The sequence below is a fragment of the Zingiber officinale genome, chromosome 2B (assembly GCF_018446385.1).
Source record: "Zingiber officinale cultivar Zhangliang chromosome 2B, Zo_v1.1, whole genome shotgun sequence".
NCBI lineage: Eukaryota > Viridiplantae > Streptophyta > Magnoliopsida > Zingiberales > Zingiberaceae > Zingiber > Zingiber officinale.
This window is the reverse complement of record NC_055989.1, coordinates 85,637,033-85,660,619: the sequence shown is the minus strand read 5'-3', so window position 1 is coordinate 85,660,619 and position 23,587 is coordinate 85,637,033. Positions and strand designations below refer to the sequence as shown.

Genomic DNA, 23,587 nt, shown 5'->3' with positions numbered 1-23,587 from the left:
AAAATTCTAATTTTTTCGTTAGAAATTAGAGTGAATTCATCTTTATCAGAACTCGACTTGTTTCCTATTCTTGATTTCATTCTCGATTTCAATTCTGTTTCTAATTGAAATGCATTATAAGAGGTTAGGGATGAGTGACTTGGAGTCACCAAGTGAAGGATAAAATGCAAATATAATAATTCTTGAGAAACAACAATATTTTAATAGTAGAAATAACAATTAACTTAAAATAGAAATATACATAGACAGTGAAACTAAGTCATATTCTTCATGTCTTCAGTTGATATCAATTTTCTAGAATTATTTATCCTAGAGGAGAGGTCAAAAATCAAAAGTAGTTCAGAAATCAAAAGTATACAGAATACGTATTCTTACCATTTAGTTCATAATTAATACAATGCCAAAAAATACAGTAATAACAAAAATTAATACTAATAATAGTATAACAAAATAAATTTTCAAAACAATAAAACTATCACTTTCAAAATTTATAATTTGCATAATAAGTCCAGTTACAGAAATTTTTAGAAATTGATGTGGCAATGAAAAAGATGAGATTCTTGAAGTACACTTCTCCTTCTGTGTTAAAATGATTCTATCAGGATACGTTTTCTCTTCTAATCAAGCTTTTCGTAACTTTCCCATAATTATTTATAGAGATAAAGTTTTAATCTCCACCAACCTCACTATTTCCACTAACCCCACCCCACTATCTCCACTAACACCCTTATATCTATTAACACCATGAATCATGATCTCCACTAACCACTGTCTCCACTATCCTATTCGAATCGTGGTCTGTCTTTACACTGACTAATCCGAACAGATTTCCATGGGTACATGAGGAATATTTATCAGGGAAAAATTACGACAGTTCACGAGCAAAGCCAGACAGTGTCGTTAGTTTTGCATCAACAGCAGTGTAAATAATTTACAACAAACTGTATCTGTCGACTGTCAAATACCATGAAATCGTATGGAAAGTTAAAGGTATTAGCATTCTCGTAAATGCATCTTCATCTAGATAGTCAAGTAGATGTTTGATCTGCGTCTGTCATTAGATATAAGTCGAGTTCAGAGCCATCTTCAAATCCTGATGGAGCTTCATCTGATTTGCTCAATTCCGCCTGTCGATCGTGCACGAGAAAAACTAGCTAGTTAGAAGCATGATAAGATCAACGAAAGTTCCAGGTTTAGATGATAAATGGAGAAGAAATTGAATCTATATTCAAAATATATCCATGCATCTCATTGTCTACTTGACAAACCTTGGCTTTGTGATATCTTTCAAGCATGCGCCGGTACTGCTGCCTTGCGTCGGGCGAGTCTACCATTGATAGAACCCTTGAAACTGCTTCATCAATAGCTCCATCCACCTTTTGCCTCCTAAAAATCTTAGTTATGTCGTTGTCATCGTCGTCTTCATCAGTAATTTCTGGTTCAGCTCGAAACCCACGTAAACCGGCTCCTTTCCTACGCCACCGTAATATAACCTTTTCAACGACACCAACAGTCCATAAGATTTCTCTGTACTTCTTTCTTACCTGATGACCTCTTACATGAGCCTGTCAACAAAGACCAAAGACAAAAAACAATAAAAATTGCTGGATAATTTCATCTTTGTAAAGCAACATGCTAATTGGTCAAAAACACTCAAGCTGAAGAATTTGTAACAGGAATGCAAGAATTGAAAAGGCATGAATGAATTGCCACATCCATGTTTGCATAGAAATATCAAATAAGAGTACTCTGAACTAAAAGAAAAGTAGCAAACCTGTATCTTCACTACATGTTGGCGGAGAGTAAGAAAATCTCTCCGCCCCTTCCAACCCCGGTACTTTTTCTGGATAGATAGAGCTGCTCTATCGGAATTCTGATCTTGTGAACTAGAAGAAGGCCTATGAAGCCTTGACACAGCTGATAGCGCTTGTATATCCCCTGGAGTCATGCCATAATCATCACAACTCAAACTGAGTGCAGTCTTTTGCAGCCTCTTCCTAAAAGAATGCGCACGGAAGGCAGCTTGTATACGCGCCGCAGCTAGAGCTGCATTTCTTACAGCTGCTAAAGAATCCTTCAGCGAAAGTTCGTCTTCAGTTTCACCATGTTTTTCGACACTCCTCTGAGATATGCTTTCGACTGCTTTTACTGCTTCCACCTCAGAAGAACCCTCGGAAATCTCACTTTCTTCTATAGTGAGAGAAGATAGATGACTTGTTAGAGCAACTTCTGAGAGATATCCAGCAAGACCCGTGTGGCCTCTAGCAGATGCTAGGAATCCTGGTGTTTTTCCAACTGGATCTTGTGCAGTGGGATCTGTGACTAATTCAGCAGATGCACCAGCAGCAAGAAGTGCAGCAACCATTTTCTCTCTGCAAAGTAAAATAGTTCCACCTATATCAGTCGATAATCCATAAATTTAAGTGTTATCAAAATGTTGGATGAAAAAGAGAGCTTCTTATTTGTCCAGGAAACTTGACTAAATCATGTTTGTGCAAAGAAAGGCAACATTGCTGTATGGAACAAGATTATACTTGGTCCAAAAAGTAAGCACAAGCCAAAGAGCTGACACACTAAGTCCTCATCACCAATAAATGCTTACACTAAACAATTTAAGTTACCTGCCACAGAATGCAGCCCAATGGAGTGCCGTCCATCCATTTTCATCACGGAAATTTATGCCAACACCGTGCTCAAGAATGAGATTCAAAGCCCACTCGTATCCCAGACCAGAAATAAGATGTATAATGCCATGTTCTTGCTTGGATAACAAACAGTCTGCTTGTTTGTTGTTTTGATGTTTCATCGACAACCAGTTCAACAGCTTGTCTTTTAACAGTTCTAGCATAATCCAGTCTTTGGAATCTAATGAATTATCACAATCAATTTTGAGTGCCTCAATAATTTGCTTCCAATGGTCATCTGTTGCTTTAAGTTTTCTAGACTTCCCTACTTGATTGTCAATAGGACCTTTTTCTATTGTTGAATTAACAAGTAGCATTTGAGAAAGTCTAGCAAGGAGCAATATTTCTTCAGAATCTTTTGCAGTACCAACAACAGATAAATGATCTATATAGCTAGAGGTGGTTAACTTAGCACGAAATTCAAATTCTCGCACCTCACTGCAGGACTTCCTGTTCCCAGATGTGATACACAGATCAACTTTACCAGTACTATGTTGAGGAGCCCAGCAACGCAGTACACCTTCTTGGACAATTTCAAGTGGAACCTCGATGTCACCAAACATGACTGCCCAGGAAGACTCCAGTGGATCACAAAGAAACTCTCCTGTAATGACAACCTGAACACCATATTGTTGTGTCAAAATATAACTGATGATAACTCAGTTCATAGAATAATGAAAGATGCATAAACTTGAAATTGTTCTCTTTATAGTTTAAGTATTTTAAAAGAAAAGTAGTCCTGCGTATTTGACAATATAATTATTAGAAACATGGGAGAATAAGATATTGAAATCATTTTTTTTTCGTTCTGATCCTTTTAACCAACCAATTTTTTTATTGAATCTATATAATCATCAGTTAACACTAGTTCATATCAGGTATCAGCAACATGTTCAGCAATAAACAAATTCTAGAGAAAAAAGTGTGCCTTGGTGCTCTCATAAGAAAATGCCCATTCTGGAGAAACTTCACATATGCTGAAACGACGTCTCTGTGAACTTAAATCTGTTGCAAGAGAAGCTCCAAATTGACTATGATAAAAAATGCTAGAGAAATCTGCTGAATTTGCATTGTTTCCCAGAGCTATGGGGATAGTTTCAATCCAATCAGAGCTATTTTCTTTTCTACCATTTGCTTCAAAACTACCTTCTGCAGATGAATGGTGTTCTCCAAACATTTTGAGTTGAGAAATAGTGCTAGGTGATTCAATCGAGTCCTTGGAACCTAAAAGAAATCTTCTAGTAGCAGATAGTTGGTGACGTAAATCACTCTCAGAAATTTCATGACCATTTGGTTTCTCTTCTGCTGTACAAGAACTCAAATTCTCAGATGCACCAAAGGAATATATGGGCATATTCTCTCTGCCTGAATTTGTAGGTAACGGATCCTGTAAAGGAACACAAAAAATAATATTATTTCAAAAGAAAGGTAATGATCAGAAAGTAGAAATCATACCAAACACTTAATTTTCACTGACAAAACTTTAGAATGCTACAAGTACAGAAAAAAAATGATGAGACTCGGGAAACAATATGACATACTGAAGCTTTTTGAATTGTCAAACAAATAAATGTAATAGAATAGCTATACTTTGGTTATTTTATGAACCAAAAACTCCTTGAGAGGCAGCTCAAATCTATGTTCCATATCAAACAAACTAAGAGAGTTAAGATTCCTTATTCCTTACTGATTCGTGACATAAAGTCGATGACAAAACCCAATTTCAAGTGCACTTACTCTAGAAATTGAAGAATCAGGAATCCCATTGCAGGCCAAGAAATTGGAACGTCTTCCATGGGACTCCATCCCCGCAGATTTTGAGCTTAGCTGGAGTACATCTGTCCACGAAGGAGAATCCGAGCATAATGGTTGATTTTGTTGTGATTCATGGTCACCTGGAGGGAGGATTGCAGATATTTAATTTACTGTCAAGTGTTATGAAAATAAGAACTAAGATGCTTCACTGTGCAATGTTCACATGCCCTCAGGACTACTTGTCGTGACAAGCATATGGAAACAGTTTGCAATACACCAAAAATAATTATTTAAAATGATATGTGTGACTCTAGAAGAATTTTTGACAAAAAAAAATAATATAGAACCACAGTTGATACAAACTATCAGTGAATTCACTGTTAGGTGATTGATGTCATTTCTGTCATTGAGAATGTAGTGGGGTTCTTTCACAGAGGAACTCAACTGATAATGCTTTTAAAACTATAGTCAAACATTGCTAATGCTCAATTACTTAAAATGATGAAAGGTAGAGTAGGCCTAAAAGGTAGAAAGGAAAGGAAGAAGCAATAAGGATTGTTTATTTGGGAGGATGAAAAATTATGTTGAAGTTCCTCTATTTACTTGAAAGGAAGGTAAGAAAGATGAAAAAACTTGAATATACCTGAATGATATTAGTACCATTCAGTCAGTGTCTTTGTGTGCATGATGTTGGCAGAGAAAAATTGGGTGGTGTGGTTGCAAGTACAAAAAGTGTTGCAATTCATAGTCTTTGGAGGATTGGAAAGGAAGTTCATAAGAAATCAATATAAGGTGTAAATTGCCCAATAAAAAAGGCATTTGAGTAATTAGTCATTTGAGACCTCAAAAACCTTGTTTCTTCCATTTCCACCGCATCTCAGAGGAAGCAATGCAGAGGAAAATTTAACTTGTTTTTCCATCCACAAAATTCATTCCAAAAGTATATATCCAACACTCAAGTAAATAGAGGTTACATTTCAAACTTGATTGTCTATCATATACCAAAAAATACTGATTAAAGATGTACAAATAGATTCAAATGGTTTCATACACTTCACTAGAAATATTCAAATCAATCAAGTTATCTTCAAATCTATTGGCACCTTTGAACATGTAGATACAATGTCAATTTTTAACATTTACAGAGCTATGTTTACATGTAGATACTAGTATTTTTTTTAATCATTTCTAGCAATTTGAAACATCTGTTTTAGCATTCTCATTATTCTCATCTCAACTACATTAACTTTTTGCATGTGTTTGTGTGTTGATTCTAATAACCTTACAATTTGACATATAAAGAGTGGTGTAATCATATGATAGTTTATAAAAAATTTCCTTTAGCCTAAGAGACATACGATGATAGCACAAGCTTTCAGAAACTCTTTTCCGTTTCTCTTTAGCCTATTAATGGTATTTTCATCGTCATACTCTTCTTGTTGAGTAATAACTCCATGACTCTTCAAAGGAAATTCATGTTCATCCATCTACTTCACCTTTTTTTTTTTTATTAGTGAAATAACATTGCATAAATTCTCTACTTGTTCTACTTATCTTAGTACCTTCAGTTTTCCAAAAAAAAAAATCATAATTCAAGCATCAAATTTAGAAGTTAATCACCATTACTTTTCTGAATTAAACACGCTCATCAACTCCAACAATAGAGCATCATTTAGCAAAATCATTGCACCCTAAAAAATATGAAGCATATTTACAAACAATAAAGGATAAGCCTAGTCCGGTTTCCACAATGATGCCCATGCAAACTAGAGCCAAATTAGTGATAGACAATATGTATGTTTTCTAAATCATATAATGTTAGTATTAGCCCTAAAAGCCAATTATGAGATGATTAGACTTATTAGGTTAATGACTTATTGGCTTAATGATTAATCTAATATAATAATCCGATCCATTAGCTTATTGGGTTAATGGCTTATTGGGTTATAACAATCCAACCCATTAAGAGATTAATGAATATTAATAGAGATTAATTCATCATTAATCAAAGAAGACCAAGAGACACAAGAGGGTTAATGTCCATTAATAGAGATTAATGGATCATTAATCAAAGGAAGACCAAAAGCCAAATGACCTTTGGTATTCCTTGGATGAGTACAAAAGGTTTGTCTCATTCATTTTCGAAATAGAGAATTTGTTTTCTTCCTCCTTCCTCTTTGGACGAACCACTCTTGCTTGCTAGCACAAGAAGGTGGTTCCAAGCCGTGTTCGTGCGACTGACGGAATGTGTTCATGTGGATACCGTAGAGGCACGAACACTTGATCGCGCTGAGATCTGCATCCAAAGAAAAATTGCTGCCAGGATTGCGAAGGGCACGTAACAAAGGTATAACTTCTTTTAACAAACTTAATATATGTTTTTCCTTCGCACAGATCTGGAAAGGATAGAGTTAATTTTTCCGCTGCGCTTTTTGCATGTTTAGCGTTCTCGATCCTTACATATACATCTCTTGAGGAACTTATTCGATTGTTATTTAATCATATTGCTATTGTTTTTTCCTTTCTGATTTACCCATTTGGCTTGCAGAATAAGTCTTAAGGTTGAACTGGGCCTTTGAAGGCTAATTGTCTCAAACAAACAAATCAAAACAACATGCTCTCGCTGCAACTTCAACAAGTAATACGGTACTTTTGGAAGCTTAAATGCTATTTATCATGTCAGAAAGGTTTACCAGATATGATAGGAACATATCCTGGATAGCAAATAGGACAGGCGCTTGTATCTTTAAATAAGTGTTTGTGGACTATATGACAAGATGCCATACAAAAGTGTGGCCAGTACAGGATGTTCCACGATGCAAGGTCTGCAGCAATTATGTTACAGGATAGTCCAATTATAGGCAATTTCCATATAGTTATGTTTGAACTTTGAAGCATTTAATATTACATCCTTCAATGGAATGCACTTCAATAGTGTAACTTTTCCATACAACACGAACTAACCAGAAGATTCTAAAGGAAAAATTGCTGTTCTTTCCAGACGGCACAATAGGACAGAGAAACTACGAGTGAGAGTACATATATACTCTCGAGTTTGAAGAGGTGTTCGAACATTGTTCCATGTCTCAACACATGCATGGAATGGTATGTTTCGCCTGTTTCAAGTAAAAGAGGATGAGGTTTTAATCTATCATCTGTTGGGTGAACAACAGGTCATCCATCAGAAACTTCATCAATTTGTTGAATTTTAGCATAGTTATACCACTGAGATCAGACTGCCAGTTGGACCTGAAAAAACCAGAACCATATACCTATGTGGCTTGGGCTAATTCATAGATCAGATGTACAAAAAATGAGTCGGAGCAATCACTTTTGTGAAAATTTGCTAGTTGAAGCCAGTTCAATTTGTCATATAGCTTGAAATATAAAAAATGCTGATTTGCGATTCTAAATAATTAAACTTGAGATAGCAAAATAATACCTTTTCATATTTTATCCTACCCTAATAATATATATATTTAAAAAATCTAAGATCCTCCATTTAAAAAATAATTGCAAATCCATTATTCCATTTTTATATCAATAATAATCTCATATGTACTAGTATTATTATTTTTTTTACATTTTACTTATGTATTAATAATTTTTATATCAATATGGAGTTTGTCCAGTTTGATCTCTGATTCAATTTATAACTATACAACAAATTATAATGTAGTAAAAGTAACATGTTTCTTTGTATTGTGGAACTTGTTTTCACAATATAATTTATTAATCTTTTTCATTACCTAAATTTGAATGGGGAGTTTTGAGCCACAGAAATAGCTTTTTGCAATGTAGGATAAGATTGCATATAAAATTAATAAATTTGTAGCTTCATCTATGTCAGTCTGGCAATGGACACAACTGAGTCAATGTTCTAGTTGACATGTCATTCAACAATTGACCTATTTCACTTGACAGTTGAACCAAGGACCCAGAACTTACCAATTAAATTTCTGGTTCTCGTATTGTGGAATTTTCGTGTGCTATCAAAAGCATTCGTGCAGAATAAAAGCATAAACTAAAAGGTTGAGAGAATATATAAAATCTCAAACAACATGACAAATAATTTAGCAATTGATGGATCTACAAAACTACCTGAAATTTTTGGCAGCTGAACAGTGGCTGAATTTTGCTGCTTTCCAACTTCATTAACTCGATGTCCTCTATCTGATCCTAGGAGAAGATTTTCATGTGCAAAAGAAACCATTGTTCCTCCATTAGGAAAATCTTCTAGGACTTGTATATCATCATTCTCACAAGAGTACTCTAGTAGATTTTCTTTAAAGTAAATGGAATTATCATCATCATCCAAACTGAGCTGTGCTTCAAGATTCCGCAGTAGGTGGTTGACTTGTGGCTGTGAATTTTTATCAGAATTTTCTAATCTTTCAAATTTATTATGGTGGTTTGCATCAAAGTTCTCTAAGACAAACTTAGAATTGATTTCTTCTGTTGATCCTTGACTATAAGAGCTCTGAGATGGTTCATATAATGCAGTAGTTCCAGACATATAGCCTCTGTCTGTGTTAATAATTGTTGAAGTATGATTTAAATTTGAATAAGACTCAATGGAGAAGTTTGAGGTTGATCCAGAAACGTATCTTCCCTGGGATAAAAAAAAATAAAATGGTGATAAACAGATACAGCACTCAATCGGCATGTTGCAGAAACATGAAATATCATCTTGTCTTAGTAATGTGCCTTCTTCTATCATTTCAACAGTCTTTCTATCATTTATTCTTTGATCTTTAGCAAATACAACATAATGAGTGAAAAGACATTGAGCAGCAAACCTCATCCACTTCTCTGTAGTGAACAAGAACAATGTGTTCATACTCCCTGAAAAGAAATATTTAAGTACATTACAACAATTATACCAGAAAGTACTTAAGTCTATTAACAATAGGTAAATAGTTTGAAAATCTCTAGAGGAATATTAATGGTTACATGATATCCTGTCAATATCCACAATAGACATTTGCAAACATTAATAAAACACCATTTGTTACACCTACATCAAGAAAGATTATTGAATTTAATGCTGTAAAATAGCAGTTGTATGGACTAGCTAGAAGAACATATATTAGGATTTAGGATTCAGGGTTTTAGGATTTAAGATTTGGGGTAATAGAAATATGGAGTGTTCACTCAGTGGCACTGCTTGTGTAGTTATCCAACATGAGTATTGAGGAAGTAAATGAAGTGTTTGAGTATTAGAAACAAATCAAACAATAATGGTAGATTGGTAAGTTCACATTAACAAATATCATAATTGTTGAAATATGGTTATCCTACAAAAGAGGACATTTGATAAACGGATACAAAACCTAATAGTAAAAAAGACTTGAAGAAATTAAATACTTTCAACTAATGGGTGTTTAATTATTTATTATGCAGGACTATCACATAGGGGAGACTTAGTGCAACGGTAAAATTATTATTGTATGATCTAGAGGTCACGGGTTAGAGTTGTAGAAACAACCTCTTGCAATGAAAGGTAAGACTGCGTAACCCAATGTGGTCCGATCCTTCTTCGAGATCCCATATTGACAGAAGCTTTGTGCATTAAACTGCCCTTTTTATGCAGGATTATCACATTTGTGAATTTCATTATTTTAACTTGAGAGTAGCATGGATGGTCTTGTTAGTGCATATTTTTTACTATTTCAACCCCTTTATCTATCTAATTATATGAGAGAGGCAGCAATCTCAAGGTTAGAGTTTACTGATTTTGAATCTGGATCAGCTAAGTCAAACACATATCCTTTAAACTCTATATTGTACTTGTATTATATTGACATGAGTGCATAAGCTAACTGTCTAGGTACATTACCGTGAAGCACAAAAAGAAAATTAATTTTCAGAAAGAAAAAACATAAATATGAAGATTACTACAATAGTCAGCATCCAAAAATCTAGATGCCTCAAGGACATATTATGGAGATATAATCCTGCATATGATTGGCAAGTGACCTAGTTAATTTCCTAACTAAAACTAGAATTATAAGAGCAACTATCGTGGCAGGAGGTCTATCTAATATGGTAAGAGTTCGCTAGAACGTAAATGGAGTTTAAAGAGTCACTTGCAATATATTGTGAATCAAAATCCAAAACATTTGAAAGGGAACTTGACGCAATACTAAAGTTGTCATCATGTGATTTAGTGGTCATGGATTTGAGTCATGGAGACCATCTCTTACAATGCAAAGTAAGATTGTGTGCAATAGACCTTTCCTCAAGACCCCGCATTGGCGGTAGTTTCGTGCATCGAGCTGCTATTTTTTTAAAAAAATCTAAAACATTTGCATGGCAGTTGTGCTTTTATATATAAAGTTCAATATAGTGAACTTACGGATCCAGCATCCAATAGCTACGCCTCTGGAAGTAAGGATTTTGCTCCCCATGGGCATAATAACAACTCAAAGCATCTACATTACCAACCTACAAAAAAAAAATAAAAGAAATAAATTTCTCATAAAAATAGACACATTGTGCAAAAAAGGAAAATAAGATAAATGGAAAATACTACTGTGCCGATTTTATTAACAAACCAAGAAAACAAGATATTTACAATATAAACTTCATGTGTGATCTTTAAAAATCAGGTCAGGTGCATGAAATAGAAGTTAATTATTTCTTAGTATAAATAGGTTCAATGTCTTATACTTTTATTTCAAAGAGTATACTCCATTATCAATAATAAGAAATAAATCTTAATACAACTAAAGTATTGTTCATAATGGCTCTCTATTAGAGAGCTATAAACAAGGGCAAAAGTCAAAAGGGCGCCCCCTTTTTACCAAATCATCAAAGGGGCACCCCCTATAAAATTACACAATTATCCTTTAGTACCATTCTCATTATTATCTTGTCTCTTGCCTAAATTGGGCACGTTGTAACCGCTACGAAATTGTAGCTGCTACAACTGAGATGTCACACAGTTGTAGTAGCTATAATTTTATAGTTGTTACATAGTTATAGCAGGTACGATTTCATAGCTGCTACAACATGAATTTTTTTTTTATGACTAAAATTGTTTGGAGCATCTAAAAAGGATTTAAACGTCGTTTTTAAGTCTGAAATCGGCCCATTATGAGTTGCACCCTATAATCAGTTTTAGATCTCCGAATGAGGTTCAATTTGATATATTGTGTGTCCCGTAGTTCAACTTGAGTCAAAAGTTATAACCTCTCAAAGTTTAGGATTTAACATTCACATTGTAGCAATCGTTGCTGCTACAAGGTGAATGTTAAAGTCTAAACTTTGAAATATCATAATTGTTTACTCGGGTTGAACCACAGGATGTACAATATATCAAACCGAAGCTCGTTGAGAGATTTACAACTAGTTACGGCGTGGAACTCGTAACGGCCTGGTTTCAAGCTAAAAAAAAGTCAAAATCTTTTTTGGGGGCTCCAAACAATTATAGTATTAAAAAAAATTCTATGTTGTAGCAGCTATAAAATCGTAGCTATATCTATGTGATAGCTTAGTTGTAGTAGTTACAAAACTATACTTGCTACAAGTTTATAGTTGTTATAACGCGTTGATTTAGGGGGAAAAAATAGGAGAGAGATAACAATTAAAATAAGCTACTCCTGTGTAGTGGAGGGTAGTTGGGTAGTTGTACTTGGGGTGGACGCCCTTTTGATAAAAAATCAAAATAGAGTACTATCTTGATGATTCTAAAAAAAGATACCCTTTTGACTTTTGCCCTAGAAACAAAGCATGCTTTATTTATTCAGCCAATAACAGATAATGACAATGATAACCATGCATATTGTAATAATTATTTCTCAGCAATATGAATCTTTCAGGCAAAAGTGGAGCTACATGGATCTTTCTAGCAAAAGGAAAACAACAGAAATAAAATATAATCAATTTCTATTTTGTTTGTCTCCAAGAAAACACTCCCAAATCTGCCTCGACCTCTCCAAGCACCACAGATTGAGCTTTACTAACTTCATGTCCATATTACTTAAAACATATCTTTTACTCAACATTTGTTTTGACGGCAAATATTTATTCACAACTTTGTCATGAATACATGAGAAATATATTTAAATAAGTTGACCAGCATCATATGCAGCAAAACCCCCAAAATCATTATTAGACTAATAAGATACACTCATAAAGTCACAATTTTCCAATCCAACATTATGATAAAGTCTAGATTTCTTACATACTTGGAAAAGATCTCTAATTTTTACAAGTATTAGGGTTCCTATGTAATTAAAAGAAAACTACTATGGATCCTATGAAAGGATGATTACATCTAGAATATGAGTTAAGCAAGTCATCACATCATCTGATCAAGGTTTTGTTGAGAAGCATATCAACAACAACAACAACAACCAAGCCTTTTCCCACTAAGTGGGGTCGGCTGTATGAATCTTTTACGCCATTGAGCTCTATCTCCAACTATATCATCATCTATATTTAAATAAATTTTATCTTGTTTTATTGTTGCTAACCAAGTTTTTTTTGGTCTTCCTCTTCCTCGTTTGATATGCATGTTTATCATAGTTTCACATCGCCTAACATGTCCGTACCATCTTAAACGTGTCTCTCGAAGTTTCTTCTCAATAGATGCAACTCTGACTTTCTCTCTAATGCTCTCATAACTTATTTTGTCTATCCCCGTATATCCACGCATCCACCTTAACATCCTCATCTCTGCAACTTTCATCTTCTACTCATGTGCTCAAGTCATAAACCAACATTCAGCTCCATATAACATAGCAGGTCTAACTGCAATTTTATAGAACTTACTTTTAAGTTTAAGAGGTACTTTACGGTCACATAAAACACTCGACGCTCCCCTCCATTTCAACCATCCTGCTTGTATTTTATGTAAGATACCTCTCTCAATCCCTCCATTGTAATTGATATACTTGAGAAGCATATCAATTACTATTTAATGTATAGGTGAATGATTGATTTGGGTCTCATATGTTTAGTCTCAACTTTTTATATCATGCTTTAGTGACACACAGTCACTCCAATCTTTCTTTTTTTTAATAAAATAAAATAATAAGGATAGAGTCATCATATTTTAGAACAAGTAAAAAATATTTAGGGCAATATCACTGGTCTAATTAAAAGAAAAAGGTTTTAGTACTTTTGCAAGCCTCTTTAGGTCTTATTTGCAAATGCCCAAATCTTCTTACCAGGGTCTTCACTTACTCTTTGCTTTATAGAATTACACCTTATCATAATGAATTATAACATGCTTTCTCTCTTTATCTAACAGATGACAAATCTAGAATCTCCAATAGCATACTTAAGGAGGGCATTTCTTTGATTATTGCTACTGGTAGATTTGTACATGACTGGCATGTCAAGTTAAATTGGATATCACTAATCTGGAAAACATAAACTAAGAGTAAAAGGCCAGCCTATCCCTATGTTAGTCAACTAGTAGATTTATTCATGAATGGCATGTTAAGTTAAATTGGATACTCACTAATCTTGAAAACATATTGTCTTTGAATATGTTCAAGTATCTTAACCAAATTTCTTGCATTTTATCATCCATTAAAGTTACATCTAGTCGATCTTTGAATATTATTAAGTTTTCTAGAAACCCAATCAAGTTTATATTGTCATTCTAGACCTAGGTATTGGTGGATAGACAAACAATTTTCATACTGAATGGCATATAATATGATAGTACAAGTTGGTTCTGGTAGAACCACACTCACTGCCACATGCTCACCCACTGTTGCCATCTCTCTCGACAGAAGAACAAGAAAAGAAAGGATGGTGATCCATCAATTGTCAGGACTCCTCCCTTCAATCTATGTTCAATGCAAGAGCAGAGTCCACCTTAGTTGGCTGTGACATTTAACTTGTATTCAAGAGTGGAGGTTGACATCACAAGGGAACTGTCAGATACCATCCCTACGGTCCTCCCCAGAGGCATGGAGGTAGATCTTCCCCTTTTCTTTGAATCCAAATTCAAATTTTGTTAAACTGTCATCATATGGACCGTTACCAAAATCAATGTGGAGTTGGGATTGCAACGCAATTGGCCTCACATGTGCCTACGGAAATAATTCAACATCCGGATATTGTAGTAACAAATGAGCAATACCCAGGGACAGATCCAGGAATAAAAGATGGGCTGGGTTGATCTCGCATTGGTCAAGTCTATTAAGAGGTTTGAGTTCACTTTATACGAGGAATTTACCATTTTACTTTTTCCTATATTTCACCTTGCTTTAAATTTTTATTGAATAATTTTTTCATTATTTATGAAATTATTAAATTAATTTAGGGATAACGATATCTAATTCGTAGACATTGAAAATTTGAAGGTCATGGCGAAAGGTCTGACCACTGATGCAATATTAGAGAGTGTGCCATCGACGGTGTGGTAGAGATAGTTAGTTAGCGAGAGCGGCGCGAGACTGTGCTCAAGCGTCTCGCATAGGACCTCCATCCATAGTTGTTTGGCTCCAGCGTAGACATAACTCACGGTGGGCAGCCTAGAAGCCTAACATTCTTTGGTTGCGCATCCCATTTGGACAAAAAATCTCTATAAATACGTCATAGCTGGGAACCAAACCATGAATGTCTAAGTGATAATTGAGCATCCTACACTATAATACGGGGGCAAATTCGATTTTAAATCAATATCTTGATTTCGTGTTCAATCATTTAATTCATTTATTTATTTATTTATAAAGTACAATTAATAGTTAAGAATAATATAATTAAGAAAAAATTTTAAAATGAATTTTAATGAAGGATATATCATATAATTTAATCATTATTATTACATTAAATTCCTAATAATTTCTAATGCAGGTAGAGCCATGTGAGGGCTGGGCTATACCCATGACAGCGTGGCTCCGTCTCTGGCAATACCCACACTTGCTGGAAAGTTTGAGCAGTCAAGCACTGGTACAGGAATCTACTGCACCCTTCTAGATTTCGCTGAACAATCTGGGTCTCACCTACGAAGGGAACCTGCTGTCCATCATTAGGAACAGGACATATTGATTGCTTCTAAGCCTATGCAGGATGTTTCAGATATGGCCAAGAATAGTATTGAGCAGAGCAATGATGATCCAATATGCCCTGAGATAATTGACAACACAATGGTGTTAGTCACTGGAGAAAATCCATTGTGTACTCATCATCCAGTTCCAGCAGTACTAAAATTGATTGATCTAGGCAATGAACAATCGACTGTGGAGATGGGCATGGAAGTTGCTTCTCATCAGGTTATGCAAAAGGGTAAGGAGGCTCTCATAGTGAGTAATGATCTACCTTTGCAAGGGGATAACGAGAAGTGGGAGGAAGTCCAACCTCGGAGGAGAAGCAACAGAAGACAAAATCAGATTCCTAAGCCACAACAATCCAAGTTGCTGGAAAATACTGCTGCCCATCCTGCTCCAGAGTGGACCCAAAAAACTTGTCTCCCAGCTACTAGAAGCAAAGGTAAGGCCCTTGCAACGGTGGTGAAGGAAAGGGAGGGTGAGGAGCCAAGGGCCATGGCCGGCTCATTCCGTCAGGTTGATACACAACAGGGACCCGAACAAACTGCAGAACTGGGCGATGCAACCAAAGGGAAGCAGTTTCCACATAATTATGGATGGCGTAGGCCGTCTGAGGCCACATGAAGATTGACTCTTGGAACATTCGAGGCCTCAACAAAAACCTCAAGCAAAAAGGAATGGAGTCCCTCTTTCACAGTATGAAGTTATGTGTATTGGGTGTTTTGGAGACAACTACTGGATGAGGGCTATCAAAAGCTGAAGGCGTGTCGGTTCCAACAACTACAAGTGAAACAACAAATAACCAAGGGGGTAGGAGTTGAATACTACTTATTTGGGATGGCCAAAGGGTTGATTTGGAGGAGATGGAGTGACATGAGCAATTCCTTCATTGTCAGATTTGTTGCAAGATGTCTCGTAAGCTCGTTGCGGTTACATTTGTCTATGGCCAGATTACTATGGTGGGGAGGAAGGCATTGTGGGAAAGGCTTCAGCATATTTCCACGTATATGGGGATGCCATGGTTGCTCTTTGGGGATTTTAATTCTTACTTATCGGCCGAGGACAAGTGTGGAGGGTTATCGATCACTCAGAATTGCCTAGAAGATTTTTGAAATTTTGTGAGCCTTGCCGGAATGGAGGATCAATTGTATATAGGCTGCAGATACACATGGACGAATGGTAATATATGTAGCAAACTGGATCGAGCACTCATTAATAGAGAATGGATAGAAGCCAAGTTACAAAGCTTTGTAGAATTCACACCTCCAGGTTGTTTATCAGATCACTTAACATGTTTGGTCTCTATCTTGGGTGGAGGAATTCACATTCAGAAGCCATTTAATTTCTTCAATATGTGGATTCAACATGATTCATTCTCACAACTAGTGGAGACAAAATGGGTAGAGTACAAGTAACAGTTGGAATGAAGTAACAAACAATATGAGCTCTCACATATCTTAAAAACATTGAAATCAGATTTGAAGAGATTAAACGCGGAGCATTATCAACACATCTCAGTCAAAATTGCTGCTGCCCGAGCATGCCCGTAAGAGGTGCAAAGTGATGGATTGTTGCATGGTCATATGCCAGAGGATTACAAGTTGCAGCAAACTGCAGCTTGTTTAAATGCTGCAGAACATTCTTTTGCCATGCAACGTGCAAAAATTGACTACTTCAAGCATGTGGACCAGAACACTTCCTTTTTTTTCATGCACTGGTACAACAACAACAACTAAGTCTTATCCCACTAGGTGGGGTCGACTATTTTTTTATTTGTTTTCTTTTTTTTTTTAATTCTATTGATATTATGCTTGAGGCGTTATCCAACACAACTAATCTATGTTGGGTAGTTAAGCTTTCTCTAAGGATGACTTTGCAATCTTTACAAATCTTTTAATCCTTCTTCCTAACCATAAGAAAGTCAATCTGCGATTTATTATTCTCACTTTTGAAAGTGACTAAGTGTTCTTTTCTTTTCTTAAAAAATATATTAGCTAATATAATGTCATATGCTATTGCAAAATCTAATATAGTTTTCCCTTCCTCCTTTCTCGTTTCAAACCCATAACCCCATGCGCCCTCATATTCCTCATTTTTCACTCTGACATGCCCATTTAGATAAAATCATTTCATTTAGCGGAATGTTTTGTAATATTTCATCTAAGTTGTCCCAAAACCTCGATTTAGTAGCTTCATCTAATCCTACTTGTTGTGCATATACACTAATTATGTTCATAGTTTCTTTTGCCACTATTATCTTAAAGGTTATAATTCTATCCCCTTTTCTAACTACTCCTACGACTTCATCCTTTAACAAATTATCTACAACAATACTCACTCTATTTCTTATTTTACTCATTCCTGTATACCATAACTTAAACCGAAGTTCTCTATCAGTTTTGCCTTCTCGCCTACCCATTTTGTCTCTTGTATACACAAAATACTAATTCTTCTCCTAATCATCATATCTACTATCTCCATTGATTTACCAATGTGGGTTCCTATGTTCCATGTTCCAAATCTTAGATTATTAGTTTTCTTATCATATTTGTTCTTATCCAACCTATGGTGTGAGAACTCTTGCCTATTTAACACTACATCCAAATTCTCATGGAAATGTAGCGGGCCTTGCCGATACGTTATAGTCGGACCACGCAACGCGAACTCTTGTATATTTAGCACTACAACCGAGTTCTAAAGATGTAGACGTCCTTGCCGAGACGTTACAATCAGACCTTACAACACGTTCCTTTCGGGGAACAACCTAGCATTAGCACAATAGTTTAATGGATCTATTCATTGAATATTTGTCATAATTTTAACACTGGTTGACAACCTAACGCAACCCTCCTCCTTTATTTCGGACTTGGGACCGGCCATGACTGGTTCGTCACAGGCGGAGTTTTTCTTCATGCAACGGTAAAGCGTAATAATAAGCATAATGAGATCATTGTAGTGGAGAAGCTAGATGGTAGTCTTACAAAGCATTTGAGGAGGTGGTCAAAGTTTTCACAGAACACTTCCATTGCCAACTTGGGAAGACTGTAGCCTGCACGACAAATTTTCCTCACTCTTGCATGACATTTGGCCAACATGTCCATATGGACCAACATGATGCTTTGGAGAGACTCCCTATAATAGAGGAGGTAAAATAGGCACTATTTGATATTGGAGATCAGAGGGCTCCGGGTTTAGATGGGTATAGCTCGAAATTCTTCAAGCATTCTTGGGACATTGTGGACTTCATTAGTGCAGTTATGGAATTTTTCATTAGTGGGAGATTATTGCGAAGATGGAATCACACTTTGATTGCGCTTGTCCCAAAATTTGCTTACACTAGCAAGGTGACAGATTATAGACGAATCTCCTGCTATACGGTATTCTACAATGTCATCTCTAAGTTATTAGCTTCGAGATTATCAAAGGTAATAGGAGGAATACTTCAACAATCTCAGACAACTTTTGTACAGGGATGTCTCATTACAGATAATATCCATCTGGCGTAGGAGCTCTTCCGGAGGTATCACAGGAAGTGCATCTCCCCTAGATGCATTATGAAGGTTGACCTTCAAAAGGCTTTCGACTCGGTTCATTGAGAGTTTCTGCATGAGGCACTTATTGGTTTTTAATTTCCTATAAAGTTTATATCTTGATAATGGAGTGTGTAACCATTCCGTCATTCTCTATAGTTATTAATGAGGTCTTTTGGATTCTTTAGAGGGGCTAGAGGGCTACATCAGGGAGACCCTCCCTCTCCCTACTTATTCAGTATTTGTGTGGAGATCCTTGGGAGACCCTCTCGTATGGACAGATCATATTTCAAATTCCATCGACGGTGTGGTCATCTCATGTTGGCACACTTGCCGTATGCAGATGACTTATTATTATTCAGTCGGGGGATGAGGTATCAATAGGACATTTATCTTCTTGTTTGTAGATGTTTGGGGCGACCGCAAGACTTCAGGCTAATCATCGGAAGTCAAACATTTATCTAGCTGGAGTAGATGACTTGACACGGTTGTGACTTCTTTCTCTTACGGGCTTCCAAGAAGGGACCACTCCCTTTTGATATTTAGGGATACCTCTTGCTGCTGAGTGTGTACGAATTTTGGACTATAACCCTCTCCTTGATTCCTTAGTACAAAAGATTAACTGATGGCCGAAGAAGACACTTTCTTATGCGGGAAAAGCGCAACTCATCACTTCGGTGCTTCAAGTAGTGGAGTGCTTTTAGCTCACTATATTACCTATTCCCCTTGGAATTATTGACCGTATTTATAGCATCTACAGGTCATTTATGTGGACGCCCAAACATCCCTTAGTGTCTTGGGCGGATATGTGCATACCCAGAGAAAAAGGAGGACTAAGATTTCACGACTTAAAAGTTTGGAACCTTGCCTAATTGTCCAAGGTACTTTGACGGATACAGGCAAAGGAGGATACTCTTTGGATCAAGTGGGTGCATCATACCTACTTGAGGCGGGCGAACATTTAGATATGGAAGGTAGTGCACTCGGATTCCCATCAAACGATTGTTGGAAATTCGTGACCTTATCCTTACGGCTATTAGGTCGTCAATAGGTGCTATGCAGAGGTTGGAGGATTGGTTTGAGCACGATGGAGGTGTGGTCAGGCGTTATGACTTCTTTAGGCATCCTAGTCTTAAGAATTCTAAGAAGCCTTGGCTACTGACAGTGTCGAAAACCTATATCCAACCTAGCCATGCAATTATGCTTTGGATGTTGGTTGATTGACGACTTCCCACCAGAGATAGACTTGACTATTTGGAGAATCGGTATTGTGCCTTTTGTAGGTGAGAGATGGAGACGCAAGAGCACTTGTTCTTTGGGTGCCCTCCTGTAGCGGTCTTATGGCGGAGAATTTGAGAGTGACTACATATGAGGCAGGAGATGTCTACCTACCGGCGGATGTTACGAGTCTTCGGGTGTTTCTTCAAAGGAGGTCGTCTCTTGACTAAAGCTAGACACCAATGTAACCTTTGTTACACTTTGTATGGAGAACTAGGAATAATTGTATCTTTGATGAGAGAGTTGGAGAGTGAGAAAATTTTTAGAAATGTACAAATCCAAGTTAACCGGTCATTAGGAGTGTTTTCTGATATGATATTATGTTAGACATAAGATGCTACTCACCAGGTATTGTATTCTGGACTTGCTTTGATATATACATTTTACTTATCTAAAAAAAAGAGTTGGACTCATCCATCTCGAGTGTCAAATATCTCATTGGTCGGCTAGATGGTCCATATTAGTATCACCCAAAACGGATGCATACGAAATGAGATTTTGATCCATGCTCAACATCATTGTGAAGGGATATTAATTGACCAATGGACTAAAATGAAATTAACCAATATAACTCTGCTGCAATTTTATGTAAAATTATCTAGTTGCCAAAGCTTGCATAGATTTCAAACTGATCGATGGCTATGCTACAAATTATATGTTTAGGGTCATAATTACAAGACGGAAAACCCCTCAAACAAGAATGGAACCCAATACTACCAGAAAAATTGGATGCATAACTTGCAAGCCGGAAGCAATTTTATTCTCCTCAGCTCATTCCTGGGGTAGAATTAACTATATTGAAAAATCTGTAATACATCCTCCATGAAATTGACTGTGGATATTACCCATTCCATTAGAGTGGAGAGGGAACAATGTTATGAATCTGGTGCACAGTCAACTAAAAGAAGGCATGCTATATGAGGAGACTAGATGCCTCTGGTAATAAAGATCTTTTCCAACACAAGGTCTGAACAGATAAAACTTGAGAAGTATTTTGATGATCATCCAACAAAGGAACACAGCTTGGTATCAAATTAGTATCATTTTTTAACATTGGTAAGGTATGCTATCACGAAATAGTCACTAGATTTATTGGAGCCTGGATTCCCAAATAGTTGCTAGATTTATTTCACTCTGCTGTGAGTACAAACAACACCAATTATTGGCATGATATTCCAAAGATCTCACACCGTTTGGTGACATGTAGCTTCGATATGAAATCCTAACTAACTGCTGTCTCATGCTATTGCTAGAGCTAGGATCACCTGACTAATCTAACGAGGAAGAGATTGTTTACGTCAAAATGGGGCCATTCTGGAGGCATATAAAGTAAGCTAGGCCTATAAATTACTTCATAGAATCATAACAATTACAAATGCTTCCCTTAACTAATTCATTTGGAAAACCAACGGTTACAAATGCTGGAAATTGTTCATGTTGCAGCACCTTGTGTTCCATAAACCTATGAAACATGTAGAAGGTGTCTGTATCACTCAACTCGATGTCCTGCAAAAATATTTGTGGTGTCCTAAATAGTGGAATGAAAATCACAACTCTCTTCCTAAACTGTGCAATGAAGAGGAACATGGTTCTCTTCCTAACTTGTGGAATGAAGTGCAACATACACTCATCCTAACTAGTGGAGTTAACAACAAAACAATTCACCCTTCTCCCAGTTTCAACAATAACTAGTACCCTGATATTTGTAGTGTGATAAGAGCAAAATTGTTCACAAAACAAGGACCAGGTCCTTCAACTAACCTTAAGTCTCTCATGTGCTTCCCCAATGGTTCTTCCATCTTTCTTCCTCCGCCACGCATGTCCATCCTTACGGAAAAACCGAAGGACTTTACGATTGAAAAGAAACAAAGAACCACCTGCCGAATAAACCAGATTCCAGACATTAAATACTAGGAATGGAACATTAATAAAAATGATGAATTCCACAAGTATTAAAAACATATTTTACTAAGTGGAAGGTGGGGTGGCTCTGGAGAGAGAGGAAAGCGCTCGTAATTTTTTAAGATGAAATGCACTTCAGAAGCTTTCAGCCATCGTTTTTGAGCTTCTTGGCGAAGCACATTAATATCGAAACCTGGAAAAAGGCCAATGGTCATTCAACAAACTAGCAAGTGAAAGAAAGAAACAGACATCTAATTCCTACAACTCCGAACATACGTGAATAGAAGCGAACTAGATGTCGGTAATTCAAGCTAGCACAAGTCGGAGCATTCAAATAGAGTTTCTAATTCGAATCTAAAAACTCCATCTTTAACTGAACTCCATGTTTTGTAGAAAAAAACACAACCAAAACAGAAAACTAATTCATCGAAATCAAACTTCACTTGAATGTTCAAAAAAGAGGGGGGAAACATGTGACCCAAAGTAACACTACTTCATCCAAAAGGCACCAAAAATACAAGGTGACGCTAACTGCTATTACATAATGTACAAAATCAATCTTCTCGTTTCTAGAAACAACCCGCACCACAACAGCTCAGACCCCTGAATTCCTCGAGATTCGTACCTCGAGAAATTGGGTGTACAAAGGGGAGAGGCCAAGAAGAGAACCGAAGTCAACAAAGGCACGGACAAACCGAAGAGTATAGAAACAAACAAGGAGAGATCAGTTCAGTTCGTACCGTGCTGCATCGCGAACAGCTCCGATGACGTCCGCCGGCTACAGCTGCTCCAATCAAGCGAGGCCCAGAAAAGGAGAGGGGAAAGTGAAGGGATTCACAAAGGGAGCAGAAGAAGATCACCGAGGAAAGGAATTGGAGTCCATAGGAAACTCGTAATGGAAGGGAGAGACTTGAAAAAACGTCATTTTTGGGAGGTGTGGAAATAGACGTTGTCGCATAGATTTGTTTATACGAGCGGCAGCGTTGCTGCAATGGCACTCGATGTGGTACGTCCGCCTGCAAGACCACAACTACAGGTCCACAGCCGTTAGAATCATTCATATGCGGCCACTATATATATATATATATATATATATATATAGAGAGAGAGAGAAAAATATTTTCCTGCAGTGTAATTCATGCCGTTTTGGTGCGGTAGAGATGATTTGGCATTCCATGTCAAAGCAAAAAAAAAAACCGCGGCATCATCTCTCTTCTCGTCTTCTTTGCCGACCTTGCCAAACCACCGACTGCCGACCTTCCACTGGACGCCCGGCCACCGTCGACCGGATCGCGGCCGGATTCCGGCCAGATGGCGGTCGGAATCCGACCGTTTCGTGGCCAAAATCTGTCGAAAACGCTAGCAGACAGCGCTGCCGATTCTTTTCTGATCGGTCTACAGACCGATCAGGAGGTTCCCTGATCGG

At 36.7% G+C, this 23,587-nt stretch overlaps 1 protein-coding gene across 1 annotated transcript; it reads right to left on the bottom strand.

The window, feature by feature from the left end:
* Window positions 1-836: 836 nt before the first annotated feature.
* On the bottom strand, window positions 837-23,104 carry LOC122046162 (calmodulin-binding transcription activator 4-like). The gene is made up of 12 exons (XM_042606715.1): window positions 22,902-23,104; window positions 22,229-22,354; window positions 22,021-22,136; window positions 10,798-10,886; window positions 9,239-9,284; window positions 8,541-9,051; window positions 4,422-4,579; window positions 3,613-4,071; window positions 2,622-3,301; window positions 1,775-2,372; window positions 1,269-1,565; window positions 837-1,127 (listed from the first exon to the last, which is right to left on the bottom strand). Exons 1-12 carry the CDS (start codon window positions 22,909-22,911, stop codon window positions 1,029-1,031), a joined length of 3,189 nt encoding a protein of 1,062 aa, XP_042462649.1. The 5' UTR covers window positions 22,912-23,104; the 3' UTR covers window positions 837-1,028.
* Between the last annotated feature and the right edge of the window lie 483 nt (window positions 23,105-23,587).

Excerpts from the sequence above, each read along its gene's own strand:
- LOC122046162 (XM_042606715.1), bottom strand. Across the intron at positions 9,285-10,797 it reads AGCTATTGGATGCTGGATCC|GGAGTATGAACACATTGTTC; the intron begins GTAAGTTCACTA and ends ATTTCTTTTCAG. Across the intron at positions 9,052-9,238 it reads ACTACAGAGAAGTGGATGAG|GGAAGATACGTTTCTGGATC; the intron begins GTTTGCTGCTCA and ends TTTTTATCCCAG.